Here is a 19513-nt window from a genome sequence, read left to right as displayed (position 1 = left end):
GGGGTTAAGATACCACAATTTATTCAGCTACATCAGAGACACTTATTTACATAATGGAACAGTACTGGGAAGTTTTACAATGAAAGTTAGAAAAGATGGTCAAATTGCTGAGCAGCATTCCTACAAAACACTGACCTGAACAAAAGCCAGTAAGATTATGTTTTTAAATAAAATCCCTCTAATCAAAAAGACAGCAAAGCCAACAAGATACTGGTCAGTATGACGAACTTAACTTACCAAGCGGAGTCAGAAGCAATGCTCAGCCTTTAGAAAGCTAAACCACAGCTAAAACTAGTGCTAATGACAAAGATGTAGCAAGTAAGTTTGGGTACTTGTTTATTTGTGAAAATTTCTTAATTACTTGGCCATGGCAACCCCACAGAATTTTCTTCAGACAGGACAAAATAGGGGTGTTAGCAATGGGTTTTTTGCATATGAAGAAAGCCCTGACCTGTTATAAAATGTAAGTATAAAGGTGGTAAACCCTTGAATAAATTGAGTATTTAATGTCTAAAGAACCAATAACTGGAGAGAGGCAAAACTATCTTCATAAGGCCTGATAACCTCTTCTGCACCATCTCAGTAGGGATGTGTCTCTTCCCCATCCTCTTAATGTCAAAGTGCTGATGCATTTAGTGCAGTTCTGAAAAAACTATTTGAGGTAGATAAATATTATTTGGCAATTAAACCAAAGAACAAGAAATGGAAGTCAAATCTTCATAGACTGGAACAATTATATGTTCCTTGTGACTTCTGAATCTGGACCATGGCTGCTGGCTGGCTTACAGTGCTGGGATGGGGGATGGTTTGGCTTTATACAGTTCTGATGAATATTCATTTCTGTACTGTAGGTGCTTTTTTTTTGGGGGGGGGGTGTTTGGGTGTTTTTTTGTTTATTTTTGTTTGTATGGTGATAACATTCTTTCTAGGTGTCCCCTCTTTGCAAAGACTTTGTCAGGACTCTGATCTCTTGTTTTTATTTTGGTTTGAGTTCAATGTCCCTACTTGGCAGCAGTTTCAATTGAACTCAATCTTTCTCTTCTGAGCTGTACAATGTGTCCTGCAGCAAACAAAATTTCAGTCATGGCCAAAGACTGGTCACAAGGGAAAATCCCCAGACTGGGAAAATGCAATTCAAAGTCACATTTGATCACACAAAGTTAATCTCAAATCCCAGAACTTCAGGTTATTAGCAAACTATGGACCACTGTTTTTCTTCTGAGGAGCAAAGATTTCCTGCCAACATTCACAAGATGCAATTTTGAAGAGAAAAATCTCTGTCTTCCTCAATATTACATAAGAGGTCATCACTGAAGGGACTCAGCACATCAATGCATCCTGAAAAAAGGATCAAGTTTGTTGTTACTGTTGCATACTTTTGCCACACATAGAAAAAAGTCTTCTAAGTCCTAATTGAAAACATCCCATGTGCTCAATGTGGTCTCCTGGAAAGGACACGGCCTGTAAAACCACACATTGTAGCCCTATTTCCTGTGTGCTACAAAACAGAATTTTGGTCGCTGATACACAAATCCTGTTTGAAACAGTGAGGACAGATGTAGGTAATATTTGCCAATTTGTTAGTAACTAATTTGGTAGTAGTTTAGATTTTTCCCTCTCTAAGCAATAGAGTAGACACAGACATTAAGTGGATTTTGAATCACAGAATGGCTGCAGTGGCAAAGACCCTCCAAAGGTCATCTGATCCTGCTGAAGCAGGGTCACTTAGAGCTGGTTGCCTGGGGTCATGTCCAGTTGGGTTTTGAATATCTCCAAGGATGGAGAATGCACAAACTACCTGCCTGGCCCTTCTGTGCCCAGGCTCAGTCACCCTCACAGTAAAAACTGTTTCCTGATGTTCAGAGGAAATCTCCTGTGTTTCAGTTTGTGCCCATTGCCTCTGGCCCTGTCACTGGACACCAGTGCATTCTCTGTGGACCCTTCCTTCAGGCATTTACACACACTGATGAGATCCCTCTGAGCCTTCTTTTCTCCAGGGAGAACAGTCCCAGCTCTCCCAGATATGCTCCAGTACCTTCACCATCTCAGCAGCCCTTTGCTGGACTCCCTCCAGCAGTTTCATTTCTCTCTTGTACTGGGAAGCACAGAACCGGACACAGGAAAAAAAAGTTGAATATTCCTTTTTAACAATGATTTCCTCAGCAGGCATAAGGCAATTTTTTTCCCCATACAACTGTTTTGGATCATCCTTTTTGCACATCCGTCTGTCTACCTTCTTATCAGCAACTAACCCCATTCAAAGGGAACACATCCCTCCCTTCCCAGTACTGGAGATACTCATGGCACCCTCTCAGGCAAAGTGCCATAACCACTCCTGATGTACTAAGAGCCCACGTGCTGACATTCAGGTGATGGCCTCAAGTTCAGGAGGACAGAGTAGGGAGGTCACCTGGGCTTGGATGCAAAAAGCAGCTGCAGACAAGGGTGCTCACAGCTGAGCACACCAATGGCACTGTTCTGGATTATCCTCTGCCAGACTGGCTGACTTTTAGCCCTATCACTACCCTGTTTCAACATTTAACCATGATGTTAGGTCTTCTTGTAGATGGGAGGACCATCAATGCTACATTGCAAGCAGATGCCCACATTCTTTTCCCTTCACTTAAATATTTTCAGCTTTAAAAGACTGAAGTTTGGGGCTCAGATTGCCCCACCCAGGACACAAGTGGCTCTAGCAAGCTGCTCAGGCACTGCGTATGTGACCGGCGCCTGCCCCATCACCTGCCTAAGCTCTGCAGACACTGCTCATTTAAAAGTCAAGAATAGCACCAGATGCTCTGGAGAACACTGCCTCTTCCCACTAGGAAACACCAGCTAAGGGAGAAATGACAGTCACCTTTTCTGATGTAAAGAGCAGAGGGAGGCCAGCACTGTTCGTGTGCCCCTTGTCACAGCAGGAGATATCACTAAAAGCTACTGCCCTTCAGCAGCCCCAGGGAAAGTGGGCTGGGCTTTGAGTGCGTGTGTGTGGCACTGCAGTTTGCACCAGTATCAAAACACACCCTCCTCCCATCCTCCAATAATGCAATTAATGAAAATAGCTCAAATTTGTTATTCAGTAAGTAAAATGGAAACAAAAAGGACCAGGCAACAGGGATCCCTTTTCGTATAGATCTAGTAGACAGAAGAAACTGAGATTGCTACTCTAACAACAGAAGAGGAAGGCAGGCATTTTAACTCTCCCAGTGTCAAATCTTTCTTGTTTCATTTGGAAGGTAAAAGAATTACTGAATTAGAAACATCTATTTTCCCTTCATATCTCTACATTATGCTCTTAAGGGCATTGAAAAGGGACAAATTTCCCTTCCCCCGCAGCTTCACTTTCAGCTTATATAATTTTCTAAGCCCAGACCAGTTTGTCCTGAGACTGCAAGATAAGGAGATGTTTAGCTTAAATCCAGATGATCCTGCAGGTCGTTCAGTCAGAAAGAACAGCCAGGAAAATTTTGCAAAATGGTTTTGCATACCCCACGTCCACACATAAGCAACATTGAAACCATGACTCCTTGGAAGACAATGGGGGAGTGGCCAAGAGTTTATTGCAGAACAGTCCAAACAAGTCATTCTCAAATTTAGCCTCCTTTGGAATCAGTTCTTCACCTGTTTGCACATTACATGTTCAGGACTAGGCGTTGGCCCAGAGGCAGATACTCAGCTTGCTGACTCCACCACTCCATCAGTGTGAGCAGTCCCAGACTTGGTGCCACTGCTGTCTCCTCAGGAACCAAGCACCTAACAGCAATTTAAATTCATTTTGGCACGCCCGTGTTTCTGTCACCATGAAATGCACTCCCTGCACAGCACAGGTCAGGTCTTTGGCCAAAAGGCCCTGAGCCCAAAGGAACATGGAACACCATAGTCCAGCAAAGCTTTGTACGTATTCTCCAGCTGCAATGAAATACTGGCAGGCCACTTGCTCATCTTGCGTAGCTTTGACAGCCAAGAACACTTCAGTCATCAGAAAACATGCACAAGGTGTAATGAAAATCATTCCAAGAGGAAACAAGCATCTAGTTTCCAGGAGAGAAAGTGAGAGGACTAAGAAAACAACTTTCAAGCTGGAAACATAATAGTGCTGTGTGAACTATGTTTGAAAATATGCTTTAAAATATGCTATCTAGAGGGGAACCAATAACAGGCTGTATGACCAGGAAACCCAATGTGGCATCATTTCAGAGAACATGACTGCAAAATGCTTCATCACAGTTTATAGAATGCTTAAAAAGAGAATTTTCCCTGAAAATACGTAGCAGTCCTGTGACTTGCACACAGAAGTCCAATCACCCTTTACTGCAGCAGCTCACTGGACCAAAATTAATGCCATGGATTGAGTTAACCTTTTTTTTTTCCCCCCACTCAAAAGTGAGTTGCTGCCGGGCAAACAAAGGAGAGGCTTTATTTTCTTTTGGCATTCTTACTCAAGAGAGAACACAAGGCTTCTCCAGGTAGCAATGTGTTCTGTAGTGGCAAACATCATGGCCTCCCCACTACAGAGGGAAAAATATAAGTCCAAAACAGGGCAAGACTGAGCACCACCAGTGTGCTGCGTCACAGCAGCTACAACCACAAGGCCTGCTGAAACAGGAGATACAGGAAAGCCTTTGGTCTGGTCTGCAGTTCGATTCTCTACACCAGTTTCTTTGAAGTGCATGAGTAATACCATGCTAAAATGTAACATGGATTAATGGAATGGAGAGTTGGCTCTTCAGAGAAGGTCCCTTTGGAAAAAAGGGCTTTTTTGTTTATTCACCTTGACAATGTCATTCTAAAAAGGTAATTTTGGTCAATCCAGGTTTTTAAATACTGTTTATTTTTAAGAGAAACTGTGAAATATGACAACAGGACAATGGGCATCATTCAGCAATATCACTTTTGGGTCTATAGCGGAAATTAATAAAAACCATCAGCATTTTAAAAAATAAATATGACTAACGGAAAACAGGAAAAACAAAATTCATCTTCAACAACACAGACAGGTATAAATGCTGAAATGTTGCTGTGCAAGGTAGAGGTAGAGGTAGAGATAAACCAGACTTTTCAGATCTAGGCCAGTTTTAGATCTGCCCCCCTCCATGCACACACTCCCAAAAGTTCCTGTTGCCAATGATTTCATTTGAATCAGCCTGCCAGCCTCATCAAACTCAAACAAGTCTGTGTGCTCCTTGTAATGCTCTGAGCTGGAAAACTATTTCAAGTTTTCTGTAGAAATCAGTTGCTGAGTAACCTGACCCCTGGTGCTGTGACTTGTGCAGCAAAGGAAGAGGCAGGAAGATTATACAAACCAATGAATGCTCTCAGGATGATGCCCACTAGGATAAGTAGACGGTAGAGCCCTTTTAGGAATTGCACTAGTCCATCAGCTCCTCGGTGATGCAACCAGAGACCGTGCCTGGAGTTCCTCCTCTGGAGAGAGCATGGTCCACAGAAATATCCCAAACCAACAGGTACTGGCTGCAGGGAGAGCCAATGGCCTTACACAGTCTGTTGACACTGAAAACTCACAGAGGAGGACACAACCCAAGAACCCTCTGTACAAAGCAGCAAGTATCTGGACATAGTGAAATATAAAAACTAAAAATTGCACTGCACACAGATTTTTCCAAACAAACTCAAGACAACCAAAGTCAGATCGTACAAACCGTTAGTTAAAAAAATACCTTCTTGTATATTTTGAGAAGAAGTGGAAAGAGTCTTCGTGCAAATGTTCAGCCTGGATCAAGCAGAGGACATAAAGCTGTTGTAAACACATTAGCTCCTTTCTCATCTGCTGTATGCCCCCAGTGTTATCTATCTTCTGCAGTATAATTAGGGTTAGGAAATCCATTTCTTCTGTAAGTATCGCCTTTCAAGTTCCACTGATGTAACATCAAGACACTACTGGTGTCATATCCCACAGCTGTTAAATACAATAAAATATAACAACGTAATGAATAATGGTAAAAGACAGTAAGATACAGTAAAAATAGAATCTTCAAATATTTTGCACCTCTTTTCTTCAGTTAAGAGGGGCTGCATGGTTAGAGGTGGATGCAACAAGTCTGAAGAAGTTTGATTTCATTTTCCAGCAGTGTCAGAGTGGTAGAGGTTGACCAAATGACATTCTGTATGTCACTAGGTTTCACCTGTATGAGCCAGGTTCATAGCTGGCCTTAAACCAAAAAAACTCCCACTCCATTACTAACTTCAGTGATCAGCACAGTCATAACACATTGTGAGGGTTTTGGTTTTTTAAGTTACTCAAGCTGTTACAACTTAGTCATTATTTTAGCTATTTCTTTATCTAGCTACACTGAGATTTGGCATGCTGAAAATCAGTTGGTCTTCCTCAAGGGAAAGCTACAGTGAGCACTTGTCGCAGCCCCTTCAGGCAGTAACTTCATAGACCCAGACCTCCTTGCTCCTTATTGGGCTGAAATCCATCAGTGAGAAGTCTCTGGGTGGAAGAAGCCAGGTATGACATCCCTGCAGCCACATGGGAGAGGGAAAGGAAATGAAATACAGGAGCTAGAGCACATTTCTTGCTCTTACCTTAATAACCTTGTCTGTCCCCGAGGTCAGCAGCCACCCCCTGGTGGCATCGAAGTGTACGTGAACAATGTTGTGCTTACTGTCATGGAAAGTAGCTGTAGGCGCCCGCCTGAAGAAAGAAATCCAAAAGTCAGCAAGAATTCTAACTGCAGGATTTTCCCCCAAAATGTTTGCTATTGAGGAAAAAAGTATTTGGCTGCTGCTGTAAGCCATTAATTCAGCAACCACTCTGTAAACTGCACTGAGACCTTTCTGGCATGAAAGGAACAGGGATGGGGGGCTCTCTATCCCTCCTGGCTCCATCTCCTCCTTATCTTGCTGAGAAAGCCCAGGGACCACCATGCCAGGCTGCTCCCTCCTAGAGCCTTGCACCCACCCAGGCCCTTCCAGATACAGGAGTTTCTCCCCATTCCAGTGCAAGCTGGCTCAGTGTCCACACTTACTCCTCATCCGTTATGGACTCGTGGCAGCTGTCACAGACCCTCACTTCAAACTCAAACCCCATCAGTGGGATGGAGGAGCGCTTGGAGCTGCATTTCCCGCACACGGCTTTCCCACACTTCCGGCAGTGATGCTGTAGGAGACAACATGCAGAAAGACATCTCAGGCTACAAACCCAGACCAGGTCACTGCTCAGGTCCACTGGCTCTACCATCTCACTCCAGCAAGACACGATGCAGCTCAGCTCTGTCCCAGACACCTCATTTCTCAGGTTCCATGAGCACATGCAGCATTTTTACACCCCTTTAGTAATAGTCTGCAATCTGCAGCCCTCTCCTGATAGGCAGGAAAACACAGCAGCATGTTTCAAGCAGACCAGTAAGCCTTTCCCAGTACAGCCTGAGCAGTTATAGATGTTTATCCAATTTCATTGAAAACAGCTTTGGTTCCAGTACAATCTCCAAAAATCAGCTGTAAATTTCTTTCTGTAACATATTTGACTAACAGTGAGCAAAGTCCCACATGGCTAAAGTCATGAAAGGCCCCAATCTATTCAGCCCAAGGCCTATTCCATGCATTTGCTATTGGGATTGATTGGAAAAAAAACAGTCTGTTCCTTTCAGTCACAAAATCAAGCCTCAGAGGCGAACCCACTGTCCCACCCTGAGCACTTAGTGGAAGAACAAAGTGCAAGTTCTCAAAGCTTTAGGGGGAAAAGGTTGCCAGAATCTGTTATGAGAGAAAAGCCTAATGGCACCATGTTAACACACCAAGGGACATATACAAACCTGCCTGAGGCCTATTTTCTTACTGTCCCACATTTGCTTGAAGTTCCAGAAGAAAGGCTGGTCACATTTTTGACAGGAGTCACTATCCAGCCACTCCGGGGTCTGCAACACACACACATAAACACAAAGTGGAAGTGAGCAACAAGCAGAAAAATTTCCAATGGAGCCTAGAGGCAGGACAAAAAAGATGTGTTGTGGTGTGGCAATATGGCCAGCTAAGTTTGATTTAATATCTCCATTTTCACAAGATGCCCTTTTGACTGTTGTTGATGATGACAAGATGACATTTGTGCCCTGGGATGTCCTTTTTGGCTTAGCTTTGAAGGACATGGGAGGAACAGTTCTCACCCAAATCACGAAGAAGAATTTGATAATAAGACCACAGAAACAACCCAATTCTGGAATGAAACATATAAAAATATTTTGTTCTGTCCTGTCTGGACAGCATTTACCACCTGCTATTGCCTCTGGTGAGAGCTGGGGTCAATTAGTATTTCCAATAGCCAAGCAATTCTTATGAAGGGAAAGGAAAATTATGGGAAATGCTGATGTAGTTGGGGTTTTTCATATTCTTTCTTTCTTTAACACCCTAAGAGGAGTTCCTGCTGTCAGAGGTGCCTGTGCTACAAATCACACACAGGGATGAGAAAGATAGGATTCACCTGAACAACCCAAACCAAACCCAAACTCTTTTCGCTCATCAACCCGTGAGTTTAAATAAACACTAAATATTGTTTAATACTTTGTGAGGAAATGCTATTAGCAAACTGCAGTTGTCTTCTCAGAGCCACTGGTTTCTCACATGCTGCAAATTAAAATGGCAAGAAACACAGCCAAGATTAAGAACTAAAAACAGTAGAAAAGTCAGGCAAAGGTAAGTTAAGGGCAGATGGAGACCCTCAGCTCCCAGGATAGCTTTGACCCCCAGCAATAAAGCAACCACCTGTTTCATATTCTTCTGCCAGTTATTCTGAAGGCAGTTCATTCTGCTGGGAAAAATCCTTGTCTTTTCTACCCAAAACAGTCTTTCTTTTTAATGCCTACAGATTTACATCTCTGTGTATAACTTTTCATCTCTTGGGCATTTGAACACTATAGATGAAGAAGACATTTTGCTTGTGACAAGTAACCACTTTGTAGTCAAACAGAAACACAGCTTATAGCATCATTCGGATGTCTTCTTACAGCTTTTTAAAACTTGAGTTGAAAATAAAGAATCAAGAGCTAAAATGGCTTAATTGACTCTAACACAATCTCAGTGATGTAGGAAAATCTGATAGCAACAAAATGAGTACTGAGCACACATCACATGGAGAAAATCCTTAAATAAGGGCAAAGATATGAAAGCCAAAATCCAAAAAAAGTAAGCTAGGACCCAAACCCAAGGTTTGATATCTCAAAGATTTGTGTTTTGTGGGTGGTTTAGCACCAAGAACACCCTATTGTGCTGCTGATAACAAGAACAAGCCCACATAGCCATAGTCTGGGAAAGCTGTGCACCATTGGCACCTGCTGCTTGGCCTTTATTTAGCTAATAATATTTCTCCTCTGTTTTTCAAACCAGCCTTCTCACAGCATTGCTGCCTATTTTGTGACAAGCCAATCTTAACCCTTACTGTAGCCTTTTGAAGGCAGCAAATAAATAAAGGTTTTCATTTCTGGATGTTCGAGTTGCAGCAAAAAGGAAACATCTCTTGGGAAGGAGGAAACCACTCTGCTTTCGTTTCACTTTAGGAGCTGGTGACATTCTTGGCCCCTGGATTAGCAGTTAAAGAGAATCAACTGAAATGCTAAATCACATTAAAAGGGGAGCTCAGTTTCTGCCTATTCCTACTTCAGTAATTTTTTAAAATCAAGTTTTCCACTTAGCATTTCTCCTTCCTCAAGGGAGACACACTCAACCCATTCAGGCCACAACTCCTGAGAGCCAGCAAAGCTGGTGAAAGCCCATGCTGCCAAAAGCCTTGCTCTGACCTACCCCCTTCCAGGAAGAGGGCAGAGGTTTGCCGTGACTCATGGCACCAGGATTTGCCAGGCTGCTGAGCAGGGCTGGTGCCTGACTCAGCCAGCACAGAGCTCGCTCCCCCTCTCTGAGTCAGAAATTGCCAAGTGGGGGCTGCTCCCACAGTGCCAAAGACCGGGGGAGCGTTTTTGCACCCGCTCACATTCGTTGGCCATGAAGCACAAAAGCAATTAGGAACTGTGGGTGAAATCTTACTGTCTGGATCAGCAAAGCCATCATTTACCCCACTTCTACGTGGTTACACCAGAGGGAAGCAAGACTGAGTAGCAAGTGAGATTGAAGGCCTTGTCAAGGGCTTCTTATCAAGGAAGAAAAATGCTAATTGTGTTTTTCCAGAGATGACCAAGAGACTTCTTGTTTTACTTTTTAAAAACCAAAATTAATTAATCAGTCCATCCATTTACATCTGAACTGATATTTCTCATGATATGCTGGAAAATACAGCAGAGCATCTCAATACCCTCCTTACAGGGTATCTTTCAGAGCAGTAATGTAAAGAGCAAGAGCCATTTAGCAGCCTATTTAATACGAATTTTCTGCCAGGCGATTTCCCCTGTACCATATTATCAAAGGCACAGCATAATTGCTGCATAACAACTGGAGCATGTCCAGAAACATTTTTAAAGCTTGGAATGATCTTGTTTAGGTTGAAAGCTGCACAATTTAGACAGGCCCCTTCTTCCCAGGACTGCTTCAGACCAAATTGACAAGAACTAAGCATCTACCTCCTGCCTCTCAACATCCATGTTCCAGACGACGATTCCTCCATCTGCACCACAGGAGATGAGCTGCCGAGTGTGGTGAGCATAGGAGAGAGACTGAACTTTATCACTGAAAAAGAAACAAGACAGTTAGCAATCAACCACCGGTGGCTACTGCACAAGTGAGCACAGAATATCCATACAGCAATACAAACCATTTATTTGCTCATATGTTTCCCTCCCCCACTCATGGCACATGGCATCTATCACATGCAATCAGTCTTCGCTGTCAGGCTGGGACCAGAATGAGAGTGTTGCTCATCTGGGCAGCATCCACAAAAGCAAAGACCTGTTCTGATAACTGGTTTTGCTGCTCCTGGGATAGGAGGTCCCAGCTGCACTGGGAAGCCTCAACAGGGTTGCAGCTTCTGAAGGCACATCTGGATGCATAAATGCAGCCCCTGGTAAGATATCTTCTCGTCAGAATGTCAGCAACAACTTTGTTTTGTAAATCTCTGCAACATCTAGAAGTGAATCACTGAGAAACTACTGAAGACTTTCTTTTGAGACTAACAAGCATAAAGAGTTTCAAAAATAATATAGGAATCACTAAATTGTTCCTAAGCCTTCTCACAGTAAGGTGGAAAGTTTAGGTGCTTCTGTTTCCTCTTTTAATGAAAATCAACATGGGAGAAACAATTCAACTTAAACCCCCAAAGATGGGCTCAGTCCTTCATAAAAGAAAGAAAGTCAGGCCTCATCTCAGGCTATTTACAACCTGGGAAACAAAGACTGTACAACATTGTTACGGAAAAAGCAAGGTTGTGAAGGCACAGTAACCGATCATACTGTGACTGGAAATCATCTACAACATTTGGTTTCCTTTGCTACCACCACTGGTCTTGTCTGCCAAAAGGACTTGCATGCTAACACATTTATTTGTGCCTATGGCTGCACCTGCAGAAGGGAAGGCATTCACGGGAGAGTTTGGGACAGCACTGCCACCCATCACAGTGCCTGCCTGCCAACACCAGAGGCACCATCAGGATTCGCAGGACACTGTGTTGTACAGTTCCAGCTGACAGCTGTCACACAGATTAAGATCCAGAGGCTAACTTCATAATAGAACTAATTTCCACAGCAGTAAATCAAGCAGTGATGCATTAGCAGGCACCACTGGTAGGGTATGAGGGTGATCTGGGAATTTCAGCTAGAGCTCTGCAGTGCTCTGAAATCCCAGAGGCATCCCAATCACTCAGCAGAGTGCAACATCACTCAAAAGAAATGCATGAATATGTAAGAAACTGTTAGCCCAAAACCACCACAAGATTTTGTCTCTCCAGACCTGAGCCTGGCATGCAAGTCCCACATATATGCAGTCCCAGTACTCTGAAACTAACTTGTTGCATTGCCAAAGGTGAGGAGTCATGGCCTCTAGAGCCATTCTGATGTATAATCAGTGCCCAGCACGGGCTTACCCGCCTTCAAAGACGTCTCTGGCTATGCAAATGTACTTGCAAAGACGATGCCTCTTTGCACTGAGGAGATGTGAAGGCTCCTATGGTTAAAGGTTAAAGCACATCACTTAGAATCCAGGCTGTAGTGAAGGAGCATGGAGGAAAAAGGGATTAATTGTCCAAGCCCGATGCTCCCTCTAGGGGAAGGAAAGACCTTGACACCTAAAACCCAAGAATTTCCCTGCAGCTGTTCTCATTTGAGGAGCCTCCTCTTTCCAGCAAAGGCACAGGCTCTGGCATAACACATTCAGGACTACAGACGTTGTGCTTTCCTTCACCACCCTCTGCAGACTCTTAAAACAGCCTGTGGCCCCAACACTGAAAAACTTACTATAAGCAAATTATTCCTGTTGTATACGGACCACAGGGTGTCACACATACAAGCTTGAGGCTTGTGAAGACTGTAACCTTTGGGCTGTTTGTTTCCAGATGTGGCTTCTGCCTTTAGCTTTTCTCCCATAAAAGCAGGAGGAAGGGCTTTGAACATACTTATGTCCTTGCAGCTCGATGGCTGTTCCTTTTCTTCCTCCAATATCCCACATTATAATGGAATGATCAGAACTGCCTGAGAATAAAACTCGCTGTATTGGGTCCCAACAGAGAGCAGTGACACCACCTGCAACAGGAGCACACACAACAGTCATTTTATTACAGAAAGTGGAAGACTGGAATGTAGCTAAATATAAAGATACAACAAAAAATATGGAGTGATTAAAATGCAGATCTCTTTAGCAAAGACTATGCAACCATGTACCTTTCATTGGAAAAATAACAGTCTAGAAAAACTACTGAAGCCCCATCCTGATCTTCTGTGGGCAGAGGGCTCCACTGCTGCTTGCATGGATGAATCCACTGAGCAGTAAAGCATGGTAGAACAATGGTCACAGTGGGAGCTACACAACTTTCCATCTCCATCATTTCCAGAAGATTAAAAGAGAAGCAAGTGTGGAATGCTATGGGCACCTTCTCAGTATCCTAGCTCAAGGATTGAACTACCTTGTGCTACCTTGAGCTATTAGCATTTAGTTAGAGAGGAGGGATATGAATAAAAAATGCTGAGGAACGACAGCATTTCTTCTGTCAGAAGGTAGCATCATATCCAGGGTTGTTCTTTTCAAAGGGTGATGGGGCACAAGTCCCAGCAGTGAAACAAGCATTTAGCGCCTCCAAGTTGTGCCTATTCCACTTGGGATAAAGTGTCTACCAATACAGATCTTATCTTTAGCAGCATCCTTTCTCCCTCCCAGAACTACCACAACTTGTTCAAGTCCCACTCTGCTTTAACTAGCAGCTACTGATTGTGGCATTTTCTGCAATAGATGTGTTCTGCTCAGAGCTCTGATCACTCTTGTTTTTACCAATACAGCTTCCCTGAACTGCTGGGACAGTTTAAGGTCTATGTCCCTTCCATGCTATACACTGACACAAGTCATCCTAGTGTATCACAGGACAGTCAAATCATCATGATGCTGAGCACAGATGAAGACCCTCCTGAGCACCTTCCTGGGTCTCCTCCTGAGGCCTTACCTGTGTGTCCCTTAAATGTGGTAACAAGGCTGCAGGACTCTTGCTCTAGTTTGAGTATGGTCACTTGCCCAGAATGGTCACCAACAAACACATGCCGGGTTTCCACATCAAATCTGAAGGATAAATGCTGAGGAAAACATGTTATTTACACAAGCTTTGCATTCCTTTCATGACTCACTAATTCTTTTAACATGAGTATACTGCAATCTTGTGAATAGTGCTCCAGTCTCAAGGAGGTATTCAGAGTGTACTTTTAGGCACCTGTTCATATCAATAAGGCTCATACCTGTGCATACTAATATGCAGTATCCCTGAGTGAGGAAAAAAGAGACTATTCCCGAGGACGCAATTCATGCTTTTGTTATGAAACACCATTTAAGTAGCTCTTTGCCATGAACATACGAGTTGTCTCCTCAGGCTCTGTAACTTAAGTGCTAGAGTTGGATGGTATCCACTCCCTCCCTTCCCAAAATTACACGAAATATTTATTACTAGTTTTCTGCTTGTACTGGGTTTGTGTGGCAAGGCTTTGGTAGTGGAGGGTATATGGGCTGGCTTCTGTGAGAAGCTGCCAGAAACTTCCCCTATGTCCAACAGAGCCAATGACAGCTGGCTCCAAAATGGACCTCCCAATAGGCTGAGCCCAGCAGTAACAGTGGCAGTGCCTCTGGGAGAGCAGAATTAATAAGGGGGTGAAAAATGCCCCAGCAACTTCACCTGGCAAAAGAGTGAGACTATGTGAGAGAAATGCAGACACCAAGGTCAGTGAAGGAGGAGTGGGAGAAGGTGCTCCAGGTGCTGGAGCTGAGATTCTCTTGCAGCCATGGTGCAGACCATGGTGAGGCAGGTTGTCCCCCTGCAGCCCTTCAAGATCCACAGTGGATCAGGTATCAACCTGCAGCCCATGGAGGAGCCCCACACTGGAGCAGGTTTGGTGGCAGGACTTGTGACCCTGTGGGTACCCATGCTGGAGCCATCTGTTCCTAAAGAGCTGCATGCCATGGAAGGAAGCCACACTGGACTAGGGGAAGAGTGTGAGGAGTCCTCCCTCTGAGGAAGAAGGATCAGCAGAGACAACATGCAGTGAAACAGCTGCAACCCCCAGGAGACAGAGCAAATCGGGCACAAAGTTGAGGCCACACAGGAAGAAGAAAGGAGTGGGGGGAAGGTGCTTTTAAGATTTGGTTGTATTTCTCCTTACCCCATTGTGATTTCATTGGCCATTCAACCACCTACAGAAATCACCTAACTGGACAGATTCTGACCTCTTCATCCAATTTAATTCCACATTCAGAATCCATACTGGATGTTTAAGGAGTAACTGTTTTTAGTACTCTGTAAGAGCAGTGCTATTTAAGGAGTACTCATCTTAAGCACACAGGACACTGGAGAACAAAAAAAACCTGAACCTGTTCCTCGTTATGCCAAATATTTTTGCAGTATTTGCCAGTGATTCTCCCTCCCACTGCTTCCACTGCCCTCCACCATCATAGTCAGATGACCCAAATTAAATTGTCCTCCAAAAATTTTAATCAGTCAAAATTGGCTGTTCTCTAGAGAGATTTAGGGAACACAGGGCAAATTCTTGCATCATGCTTTCAAAAATATTTATCAATGAATTAAAAAGTAGGTTCAGCCTTTCTGCCATTTAGATTGGCTGAATTACCAGATAATATAAAGCAAGTCCATCTTCAAGCAATAATTTTGGGTCAGTATCACTTCTCATGAACTAGCAGAACATGCATCTATACCACATACACTGCAGGGCATTAAAAAGTCTGTTTATGCTAACCCCTGTTTTCAGCCTAAGAGCTCATCCTTTTCCATTTCCTTTTCCATTTCAAGAAACCTGAATTAATTTTTCTTTTATTGTCAGGCAGGTGGGGCAGCTCTAGGTGAATAAGCCACCTGAGTGCCATTTCTGGATCATTTACTCCTTAGTTAACCCAAATTCCCAATACACAGTGAGCAGTTCCAGAGTGAAGGACAAGTGCTTATTATTTTATATTAAAGTAATTTAATTTTTACCATGCTTACACACAGGCACTCTGACCTGATCACCAACCTACTTTTGCTACCATTAATTCTCTGAAGAAAGCATGCACTGCATGTTTAAATGAAGGCCCTATCCATATTTATTACAATAGCAGACCACAATAGGTTGCAGATTGCCCATTGTGGTGCTCAAAAATGCTTAGACCTAAATATGCCACTACACATTAAGGAGACAAAGCAAGGAGAACTGACAGGTTTTTAAATTGGCTTTAAATAACAGTTTCTCTCACAAAGTACTGAATCCATACAGGGCACAAAATTTGGAGGACAACTAGACAAATAAACGAAAAAGGCTGTTTGAGTGCCAAAGAGCAGAAATAACTGAGAGCTCAGCAAAGGATACTGCAGGCCGCAGGCGCCTGCGCTGGTGCGGTACCCCCCCAGCCGCTGGCCACTCTCTGAACAGTGCCACGTGAAGTGTTTGTCTTGTCCGGTGCTCAACACCCACTCCATCTCCAGAACAAACAGAATCATGATGACCCTGCTTTGATGAGCTGAAAGTTAAGCAGACAGACATGTAAGCACATTGCAGAGAAGAACATGGGGGCAGACAACCATTGCAAATACCAACTGCACCCAACTCCTCCACTTGTGCTTCCCTACAGAAGCAGCTGGTGTTTAATAATGCTGTTGACATCAGCTTCCATGGAAGCTTCTAAGGTCCCTGCTCTGCATGTTCAGCGTTTGCATGAGAAAGAGTGGAAGCAAGACTTAATTCCTTCCATGCCTATTGCAGTAATTTATCTTCTACAGCAGCACAAGTCTTCCCTCCATCATTGTATTATCACTAACAAAGCTGCCACTGTGGAATGGACTTGGGGTTCCATTTAAACCTCTTTTGAGCTGTTGGTTTTGATAGCAGTGAAGATGCCTACACTGCTGCTCCTCTCACTGTGACGTTTTGGTGGATAAGGGGTGCGGTACCCCAGGAGAATGATGAGTTACAGCACAGGCACAATGCTGCACCAAAGGGAAGTTTCAGCATTAAAAGGTTACTGGAATAAAATTTAAAAAAAAAGAAAAATATCACAGCTGTGGTAGAGGAATAAAACAGCTGAAGGAATAAATTTCTACTGTTACCAAAATAAAGCCATCAAAAGCTTTTCATTAAAACAAGGGAACACATGCTTGTACAGACATTTTTTTGTATGAATGACCAGTGGGCTTGGTCATGAAGTGCTGATTGAGCTGATATTCTAATAAAACAAGTGGCTGGAAAGACATACAGAACTATTCCCAGTTGTAACTTAATGGTGAATGCCACACTCCTCAATCTACCACCCTACTGCTTTATTACAGTTCTAAGACCCAGCAACATGTGTCACATAAAACAGACTGCTTTTATTTGTTTGTGTAAAAACTGACACAAAAAAAAAGATTGAATATGTTTAGAAGCTTAAACACCACCCCCAAGGTCCATCTGAAATGCAGAGAAACTCCTCAGAACAGTATGGGAAAATTGCTGTCTGCCCCATACAAATGTACAGCACAGATGAGAGCTGTGTTCAAACTCTACAAGGGGGAATTACCTGCAGGAGAGAAGAGGAGGCTTCCAAGAGCCAACACCGGCCCTGATCCACTTTTTCAGACTGAGATTCCCTGAGCAGAAAAGTCAATAGATGTACTGACACAACTTGCCATAACTGTGACTGGTAGCTAAACCAGTTTACAGTGTCAGGTGTGAACTGTGCTCAGATGCTTTCACTCTTGCCCATAGAAGAGCTCAGATTTTGGCTGTCATTTCCACACACTTTTACATTCCAGATAAAAGGACGGGGACCATCCAGGAGTCACTTGAGCTCTTTCAAGTAGATCCCATTTCCTCTTCACCCTTGCTCTCTCTTTCTGGGAAGAAATTCAGTCACCCCCTGGCTGGCTCATGCTTATCTTTACCAGTCCATTGGTCTCTCTGGGAACATCTCCACTACCTGGTGGAGTGCTGCACTTAGAGTGACACAACTGCTGCCACAAGCATCTCATGGGCTCACATACATGTCCCAGGAGCTTGTGTGAACCATCGAGGCCACAGACACACCCACGCCCTTCCACAGGACGTGTAAAGTTGGCTGAGATCAGACTGCTCAAGGCCTATCCAGGAATGTTTTCTCAGCACATGACAAATGCTGCTGCTAGTGACAGCTTCTTATGGTTTCAGCTGGTTTGAGGATAGCTGGCACGACCCAACTTTCCTAAATTGTCTTCTACCTCCTAAAACTTCTAAAAGACAGGGCTTGTAAATTTTGGTAGAAGTAGTGCCTGTGGATACTGAGGCAGCTCTTTCTGGCAAGTAAGGAGTAGACATTAAAAAAGGGTACTTGCCAAGAGGTGGATGGGGTGTACATGACAGCTTTGCTTATCCTCTCTCCCCAAAAAGAGCTTTCAATTCAGCACTCTGCTGTCCACCTGCACATATTACCTGGTGCCACCACACACACACTGAGGCAGAAATATCTGAAACAAGTGAAAGTATACAGTGTAGATCATCTAAGTAAAGAAGCAAAGAGAAAACAAATGCAAATAGAAAGTCACCTGCCGTTAAGAGGGAATTTGACTCATGTAAGGCTTAAAGAAGCAAAATATCAGAAGATTGGAAGCTGATAGCAGAGCAAGGAAGTGGTCTGGGCCTTAGGATTAACACAGGTTCAGCATCTTGAAGCCTCAAACAAAAAGCTGGTTCTTCATCTACTGAAGATTTGATCACCATTTGTATGCAGAAAAAACGTGGAGCAAACAATTCCAAAGCTGCTCATTTGCAACAGCAGCAGGATGGAGATGGGGGGAGGGAGTGTGATTGTGGTCTCAGCACAGGAAAACTCTCAACAAGCACCCGGCAAGAGCAGATCTGTGTAAGCCAGAATGAGAAGGGAGCCATTTGTGGGGAAAGATCATGCTGTACAGAAGGGAGAGAAGCAGCAGAGAGGAGAAGGGCACAGGTCCATGTGCAGCTGGAGGATGGGAGGGAGCAGGGTGGCTGCTCTGCTCTATGGGAAAGCAGCAACGAGCACTGTGCAAAGAGCAGGCTGGAGAGAGGATGGAAAGGCTGTGCCCAGAGAAAAGAAGCTGCAGCCAGGAGGTGCACGGCAAGATGTTAACACAGGAAATGGAGGGTCAGTCCTGTGTGTAAAGGCAAAGATCCAAGAAGCACGGCCAGTGCACGGCCACACAGTGCTGGGCAAGAAGCTGTGCTGAGGGGTCACAACAGTAAAAAGTATCAGCAAACACCAAAACAGAGGTAGAAATTGCCAGGAAGAAAAAAAAGCTTAGCATGAGCAAGAAAAGCACAAGTGAAGAGGCTGTGCCTAAGGGAAAGCAGAAGTAAGGGCATGACGTGAGCTGGCCTGAAAGCAGTGGGCCAGGTTGACACCCTTGAAAAAGGCAGGCTGCACAAAGCATGGGGCAGAAGCAGGTCTACAAATCTGGCTAGGCAGAAAAAGCATGTGTCAAATAAATAAATAAATAAATAAAACAAAACTCAAAACCAGGAGCTGTTATCTCATCCCGAGGGAGCACAGCAAGATGGTCCAGGTACAAGAAGCAGGGTGTGGAGAAGGCCATGCAGAATGGGAAGCAGCAACAGCCATATGGCTGGACTGGGCTGCAGGGGGCTGAAAGCCAAGGCTGCTGAGGGGAGGGGAGGGTTTCTTGCAGGAATGTGGGAGGAACTGCCCAGGGAGAGAGCAGAGGTTGTCTACACCATCAGCTGGTGGTAAGACTGAAGAAGAGGGGATGGTGATATGAAAATTAATTACCCAGAGCGTCCCAAATGGCACTGTCCAAATGTTGCACTACTCCTCCTTATGCAAGGGAATGAGTCAGTGCCCACAGGAGGCCAATGCCACAAGACCCACCCCAGAGTCCTGACTAATCCTGTGTCACATCCCCCATCTCTGTTTTCAGATCCCTTTCAAGAAA

The 19513-nt window shown here is 44.0% G+C and overlaps 1 protein-coding gene across 1 annotated transcript in view; it reads right to left on the bottom strand.

Annotated features, from left to right (window-relative positions):
- Nucleotides 1-882: 882 nt before the first annotated feature.
- Nucleotides 883-19513, bottom strand: part of WDFY2 (WD repeat and FYVE domain containing 2) — a 65508-nt gene continuing 46877 nt past the window's right edge. Inside the window, exons 5-12 of the mRNA XM_042014327.1 lie at nt 15945-16095; nt 13547-13659; nt 12509-12635; nt 10527-10632; nt 7779-7880; nt 6993-7123; nt 6550-6658; nt 883-5917 (exon numbers count right to left, since the gene is read on the bottom strand). Coding sequence (XP_041870261.1) covers nt 5888-5917; nt 6550-6658; nt 6993-7123; nt 7779-7880; nt 10527-10632; nt 12509-12635; nt 13547-13659; nt 15945-16095 — 869 coding nt within the window. The 3' untranslated portion in view covers nt 883-5887. The remainder of the gene's footprint in view (nt 5918-6549; nt 6659-6992; nt 7124-7778; nt 7881-10526; nt 10633-12508; nt 12636-13546; nt 13660-15944; nt 16096-19513) is intronic.

Source organism: Corvus kubaryi, unplaced genomic scaffold, assembly GCF_017639235.1.
Source record: "Corvus kubaryi isolate FWS band 111438036 unplaced genomic scaffold, C.kubaryi_AGA036_p1.0 split1-65, whole genome shotgun sequence".
Classification (NCBI taxonomy): domain Eukaryota; kingdom Metazoa; phylum Chordata; class Aves; order Passeriformes; family Corvidae; genus Corvus; species Corvus kubaryi.
Note: the sequence above shows the minus strand (reverse complement) of the source record. Positions and strands in the feature narration are given on the sequence as shown.